The following is a 6989-nucleotide window of genomic DNA, read 5'->3' on the forward strand; positions in this document are numbered from 1 at the left end:
TCTTATCAATAACTTTAATATATATTACAAATGTCTTATACAAAATATTTTATTTTTAAGTATTTCTTATTAACAAAAGATAAGTCTTTGTGTACAGCAATAACGATCGATAAAATAAATTGATTAAAATTTGTAGAACTAAACATTTATAGATAAAGTTAGGCATAATCAATGAGTTGCTATGCTACTTTCTCGAAACGAAGCGTAGCCAAAAGCCTCCTTGCGGGTTTACATTAAAGCCACGCATATCATTGAAAATATCTTTGACAGTTTTCTCCGAACGTTCCAATTTACAGTTGATTACTAAATAATATAACATAGCTTTTGCCTGCATCAATGCATAACGATTACCTAGAGTAAAGAAATTAATATCAAAAAATATGAAATTATGAATAAAATATAAAATAAAAACAAATTCGTATACGTCATCAAAGCATTATTTTCAAAAAATAGAATTATACCTATGCAATTTCTAGGTCCTGCACCAAAAGGCAGAAATGTAAATGGTTTAATATTTCCTTTGTTATCATCACTAAAACGTTCTGGATCAAACACATCAGGATTTTCAAAATATTGTTCATCCATTTGTAAACCACCAAGTGGAAACCAAACACGATCACCAAGTTTAAAGTCAAAAACAAAATTATCGTCTTCGTCTGTCAGTTTATAATCCTTAGAACAAACACGATCAGTGAATGAAGCGAAAGACCATTTGCGGAGAGTTTCATTGAGCACCATATCCATGTATTTTAATTTATTTGCTATATCATAATTCAGCGGTTGGTCTTGTAATTCCTCTTTAATTTCAAGACATTCCTCATACAAACGTTGTTGAACATCAGGATTTGACATTAATTCATGACTTGCCGCACAAATTAAGTTTGCGTTATTCTCAAAAGCAGCGAAGAAGAAGATGAAACATTGTGCAACAATTTCTTCATCAGACCAGTGCTGTGCAGAATCTTTCTTAGCTTCTAGTAATAGTTGAATCATGTCGTGACGTACTATGTTATTCTTCTCTCGGTATTTCATGGCATCAATAACAAGGCGAGTAAAGTAATCTGTCTTCTCTTTATCGAAAATTTTCATGCCAAGGTACTGAAAAGAAAATTACCTATTAATTTAATTCTAAAATATTTGTAGCTGGTGCTATTCTTTAGCTTATAACGAGCTATTATCGTAGTTACACAACAATATGAAATTTATTCGTTAAGTGTATAGTATCTTTTACAGTTTTAAAAAAAATTATTTATTTAAAAGTAAATATTAAAATTTTTGCATGTATAAAGTTTTTTATCTACAAATTTTCTATTTGATGTGCGCACAAGATTTGGGTTCAAGCCTCATTGAAGCCTGGTCAAGAAAAAATATCTTTAAAAAATGCTTGGTGGCTCTATTACAGAAATAGAGCTCAATAAGTTCTGCAAAGTGATTACTATAAAATTTATACAGACATTTAAATCCATCTGGTACTGCTAGGACTATACGTGACTTACAGCCAGACAATTTAGCTAAACCTAACCTTCGCATTCAATGTAAATTTCAGAAAATTATTTAATAATTAATCGTTTAAAATTTGGTTCATATCTCTATGAGAACTATTTAGTCTGTCACAAACTACTTTTGCTTATAATTAAGTGCACGCATATATCAAATATGACGAAATAACGTATTATAGCTTACACTCAATTTCAGTTTATCTATTACGATTGAATAAGCGTTAAGGTGATTGGGTTCAGCTAAATTTCATTAAATACTTGTTTGCACTGAAATATTTTTGTTATAATTATATTTGAAAACGTTTGCTATTGAAACATTCCTAATATGTAATGTGTATACTTTTGAACGAGAAAGTTTTATTAAAAATAGATGTAGTACTATATAATAATATACTTACCGTTAGAATCCAAGGTGCTACATTTGAAATCATAAACTTGAACATTTGTGATCCTCTAAAACGAGTAATTGATTGACCCACATTGTAAAATTTATTATTTGGATCCTGATATGAATTAACATTTATTCCAAAGGCAGTAGAAGCAATTATGTCATTTGAGAGTCTCGTAATAAATTGTTTCATTTCGAATTCACAGCTGCCATTTGGCATTTTTGTTTTTAATTTCTTTATGCACTCACTAAAGCATTCATTCATCAATGGAAACATGTTACGCATTTTAGCTGCTGTAAATACTGGAGTCAATGTATTACGCATATCCTTCCAACGCTGATCCTTCATTATATTAAGCATACCAGCTAGCAATGGATCGTCGTCAACATTAATAAAAGGTGTGTGATTTGGAAAATGCTCGAAATCTTTAACAGTAATTTTCTTAATCAACTCTGGCTCATTGATAACATAAACTGGATTACGAAAATTGAAGAAACCAACAATTTTGCTAAATAAAAATGAAAAAACATGTTCATATTCAACAACATGTGAATATAATAACACTTACTGCATTTTATTTCGTTTATAGAATTCAATAACTGTTTTCTGCACAGGCTCTTTGTTCAACACAACACTCCCAAGATTACCAACCATGGGGTAAGGTTTCTCGTAGGGTACGTTACGCTTTTCAAACTCATCGTAGTAAACTGTTAACCATCTATATAACAGCCAACAGGCAAGAAATGCAACTAACACTATTTCAATAAAAACCATTTTAACTACACTAATTTTTTTTTGTTAAATTTCTTTTATTTATCACGGATCCAATTTCACATTTTAAGAACGACTGAACTCACTCACAAATTTTACGCGCTATTTAAACTTGAAATAATAAAAAAGCTTTTGTTTCTTCTGATGTAATTTTGTAGTTTGTCGCGTAGTCTCCAGATCTCGAGTGCTGGAGAGAAAATTTTGATTCAAAAACTCTTTTTTTTGGATGATTTTTGACTGAATATGGTCATATGGTCATCGCTTACTTAATGTGAGAGATATTTTATACTTAGAGATAATAAATTTTTATCAACAGAGAACAAGCTTTATTTTAATTATCAACAAAACAGAGAAGCACATAGAAGCGTTTAACTCATATTGTTTTGGACATTCAGAGTGAATTAAATAGTAAATAAATAAAGTTAGTAAGAGTAAAAATTATTTGATAATAAATGAAATGCAACAGTTTTTTTTAATAAACAAGCGACGTTTTCAGATATATAATTTGTTTATCTATGACGAACAATCTACATTGCTTTTAAACAAAAGTCGTTATCGTTTTGTTTAAATTAATCAAATATTTAAATAATTATGTATTATTAATAAAATAATATTATTATTATTATGTACTATCAAAAAAACGTATTTCCTTAAATATTTGAACATAATGAAGTTCAAACAATATTTGAATTAAGATATCTCAATCTCAACAAAACTTATGCAAAGAAAAAAATTTAGAATAAATATTACTGATATTGTTAAAGACAGTGTTTGATTCAAAAAGACCAAAAAGGAGTTTACAAATACAAAAAATCCATACTTCCTCGCTAAAATATAAACAGCCACAGAAAATAAAATGTTCAATGAATTTAAAAATATATACATATATCCACTAACTGCAGCTCAGTAGTATTTTGTGGATATTATTGAAATATATGATATATTGTCTCGAAGATGGGCAACTCAGCTATTGTTCTGTTAATAATTTGACCGATTATCACATTTTGGAATTTTAATAGGAACATTTATTAAAATAATTACTATTCAACTTATACATAGAATAAATATATGTGTATCATTGACTTTAATATTTATCAGAAATATCATACACCAATATATTTCAATCGATTGATAAAAATATTGTAAATACATAAAATTAAGCACAAATAATGAATTATTATGCTAGTTAGTTTCTTACAACAAAGCGTATCCAAAAACCTCCACGTGGAGTTATATTAAAACCACGCATGTCATTGAATACATCTTTTACAGTGTTTTCTGAACGTTCCAGTTTGCAGTTAACAACTAAGTAGTATAACATTGCTTTTGCCTGCATCAGTGCATAACGATTACCTAAAAGTAATCAAAAAAATTACAAAATAAAATAAAATAAAATATAATACGAAAACTGCATGTCATACCTATGCAACTTCTAGGCCCTGCACCAAATGGAAGATATGTGAATGGTTTAATATTTCTTTTGTTATCATCACTAAAACGTTCGGGAATAAATTCTTCAGGATTCTCAAAATGTCGTTCATCCATGTGCAAGCCACTGATTGGAAACCAAACACGATCTCCAACTTTAAATTCAAAGGCAAAATTACCAAACTCGTCTTTTATTTTGTAATCCTTAGAACAAACTCGATCTGTGATTGGGCCAATAGACCATTTACGGAGTGTTTCCTTAAGCACCATATCCATATATTTCATTTTATTTGCTATATCATAATTTAATGGTTGATCCCGTAATTCCTTTTTAATTTCAAGACATTCCTCATACAAACGTTCTTGAATATCAGGATTTGACATTAATTCGTGACTTGCCGCACAAATTAAGTTTGCGTTATTCTCAAAAGCAGCGAAGAAGAAGACGAAACATTGTGCAACAATTTCTTCATCAGACCAGTATTGTGCGGATTCTTTCTTTGCTTCTAGTAACAGATGTATCATGTCGGGTCGTACAATGTTATTTTTCTCTCGGTATTTCATGGCATCAATGACAAGGTGCATGAAGTAATCTGTTTGTTCCTGATCAAAAATTTTGATACCAAGATACTAAAAACAAAATAATTATTTTAATTTTAATAAATTTAACATTAATAAATAGCTTCACACTTAAGCGTACTTCATGCAAAGATCATTTGCAAAAATTTGCAGAAAAATATATGTTCTGAACAATAATAGTATATATGTAGGACACCGGTAATAGTTCAAGTTACACATAAAATCAAATATCTTTAAAATAAACACACTAAAGCAAATTTCGAAGAGTAGCTGAATAAGTTCATCAAACAAAATGAATCTTAAAGTTTATCGCATTTTGAAGCAGATGTTGTTAACATTTGCTACAAAATTACAAAATCTATATATAGTTCCATTTGGTATCGCTAGGAACCAATAGATCTATAACTGAATCAACCTAACATAACGTTTGTTATCTGCTTGATAGATTACAGCGAGCTACAACAATATAAACATCACTTTGAAGTAAATATATAGTTAGAAAATTACATAAAGAGGCTTTTGGAAAAGTAGTGAACTACAACAACAAACTGAGCGCACCTTAACCAACTGATCCAAAGCCGTACTTGACTTTTTATGTTCGCATATTTTTCTGGAGTTTTGTTATCTTTGCTGCGAAAGTTTTTATTAACAATTTTACTTGCTGTGTTTATATTAGAACGAAATCATAAATTACTTAGCAAATTGCTTAATATTTATCTTTACAAATTTAGGTAATAATTCTTTTAAAACCTAAGTGAATCAAATACTGCTTTATAATTAAATGCTCGCAGTCATAATATATAAAAATGGAACACATAGGTATACATGGTTTTAGTTTATCTATTAAAAGTTATATATTTTTTTTAATTTTAAATATATGTATAAGAAAAGTACTTTGATAAATATGTTCCTAAATTGCAAATAGTTTATTTTTTATTTAAATATAAAAATATATATATTAGTATAAAAATATAGTTACCTTTAAAATCCAAGGTGCTACATTCGAAATCATGACCTTAAGCATTTGTATGCCTCTGAAATTGGTAACTGATTGACCCACATTATAAAATTGATTATTTGGATCTTCATGTGAATTAATACTTATTCCAAAGGCAGTCGAAGCGATAATGTCATTCGAGAGTTTCGTCATGAATTGTTTCATTTCAAGTTCACAGCTGCCATTTGAAAATTTCGTTTTTAAATTTTTCATGCATTCACTGAAGCATTCATTCATCAATGGAAACATATTACGCATTTTGACGGCTGTGAAAACTGGTGTCAATATACTACGCATATCCTTCCAACGTTGATCCTTCATTATAGTAAGTATACCAGCTAGCAATGGATCGTCGTCAACATTAATAAAAGGTGTATGGTTTGGAAAATGATCAAAATCTTTAATACAAATTTTTTTTATCATTTCTGGTTCATTAATAAAGTAAACTGGATTACGAAAATCGAAGAAACCCACAATTTTGCTAAAAAATATAAAGAAATATATTCATAAAACAGCATTTAAATATATTAATACTTACTGCCTCTTATTGCGTTTATAGAATTCAAGAATTGTTTTTTGCCCCGACTCTTTGTTCATCATAGCTTTGCCGAAATTACCCACTACAGGATATGGTTTCTCATAGGGTATATTACGCTTCTTAAATTCATCGTCATGAATTGTCAACCATTTATATATCAGCCACAGGGCTAGGGATGTAACTACAACCACTTCAAGAAAAGCCATTTCAGTTTTTTATATTAAATTTCTTTTATTTTGAATGACTCCATTTACACATTTTAACCACAACTAAACTGATTAATCAATTTTACGCGGTATTTAATATTGAAATAATCATACTTTTTTATTGTAATATTTTTCACTATTTATGAGCATATAGCCAACGATTTTGTTAAAGTGAGTGATATTATGGTCTTAGAGATAATAAATTTTTATCAACAGAGAACGAGCTTTATTCTGGTTATCAACAAAACACTCGGAGAGCTGCTTTCAACTTCTTCAGCTTTGGGCATTATGAGCAAATTAAGCAATAAATAATTAAAGTAATTTAGAAAAAAAAAACCATTTTGAAATAAATAAAAGAAAAAAATTACATTTTTTTTTTTTATTAATAAACAAGCGGCGTTTTTAGTTGCATAATTTGTCTAGCTGTAACACACAATCTTCATGTCTGTTACAGGATTGTCATTATTGTTTCGTTTAAATCAATTAAACATTTTAATAATTATGTATTATAGATAAAATTATTATTTGATTTCATACTGCACTATCAAAAAAAACGTGTTAAAAATTAAGTATATCATTTAA

At 28.7% G+C, this 6989-nt stretch overlaps 2 protein-coding genes across 2 annotated transcripts; both read right to left on the bottom strand.

The window, feature by feature from the left end:
* Positions 1-7: 7 nt before the first annotated feature.
* Positions 8-2725, bottom strand: LOC119680394 (cytochrome P450 9b2-like). Its single transcript, XM_038093186.1, has 4 exons — positions 2457-2725; positions 1898-2396; positions 462-1098; positions 8-351 (listed from the first exon to the last, which is right to left on the bottom strand). The coding sequence occupies exons 1-4, from the start codon at positions 2660-2662 to the stop codon at positions 185-187; spliced, it is 1509 nt and encodes a 502-aa protein (XP_037949114.1). The 5' UTR covers positions 2663-2725; the 3' UTR covers positions 8-184.
* A 1049-nt stretch (positions 2726-3774) lies between these two features.
* Positions 3775-6456, bottom strand: LOC119680395 (cytochrome P450 9b2-like). The gene is made up of 4 exons (XM_038093187.1): positions 6202-6456; positions 5646-6144; positions 4081-4717; positions 3775-4012 (listed from the first exon to the last, which is right to left on the bottom strand). The coding sequence occupies exons 1-4, from the start codon at positions 6405-6407 to the stop codon at positions 3846-3848; spliced, it is 1509 nt and encodes a 502-aa protein (XP_037949115.1). The 5' UTR covers positions 6408-6456; the 3' UTR covers positions 3775-3845.
* Between the last annotated feature and the right edge of the window lie 533 nt (positions 6457-6989).

This window comes from Teleopsis dalmanni, chromosome 2, assembly GCF_002237135.1.
Source record: "Teleopsis dalmanni isolate 2A chromosome 2, ASM223713v2, whole genome shotgun sequence".
Taxonomy (NCBI): domain Eukaryota; kingdom Metazoa; phylum Arthropoda; class Insecta; order Diptera; family Diopsidae; genus Teleopsis; species Teleopsis dalmanni.

What these genes read in the sequence shown, in the direction of transcription:
- LOC119680394 (XM_038093186.1), bottom strand. Translation starts at nt 2,662, where the DNA reads ATGGTTTTTATTGAAATAGTGTTAGTTGCATTTCTTGCCTGTTGGCTG. An exon ending in TATAAACGAAATAAAATGCA is followed by an intron (nt 2,397 to 2,456) that starts GTAAGTGTTATT and finishes ATTTTTATTTAG; the next exon opens with CAAAATTGTTGGTTTCTTCA. An exon ending in AGGACCTAGAAATTGCATAG is followed by an intron (nt 352 to 461) that starts GTATAATTCTAT and finishes TCTTTACTCTAG; the next exon opens with GTAATCGTTATGCATTGATG.
- LOC119680395 (XM_038093187.1), bottom strand. Translation starts at nt 6,407, where the DNA reads ATGGCTTTTCTTGAAGTGGTTGTAGTTACATCCCTAGCCCTGTGGCTG. An exon ending in TATAAACGCAATAAGAGGCA is followed by an intron (nt 6,145 to 6,201) that starts GTAAGTATTAAT and finishes TATATTTTTTAG; the next exon opens with CAAAATTGTGGGTTTCTTCG. An exon ending in AGGGCCTAGAAGTTGCATAG is followed by an intron (nt 4,013 to 4,080) that starts GTATGACATGCA and finishes GATTACTTTTAG; the next exon opens with GTAATCGTTATGCACTGATG.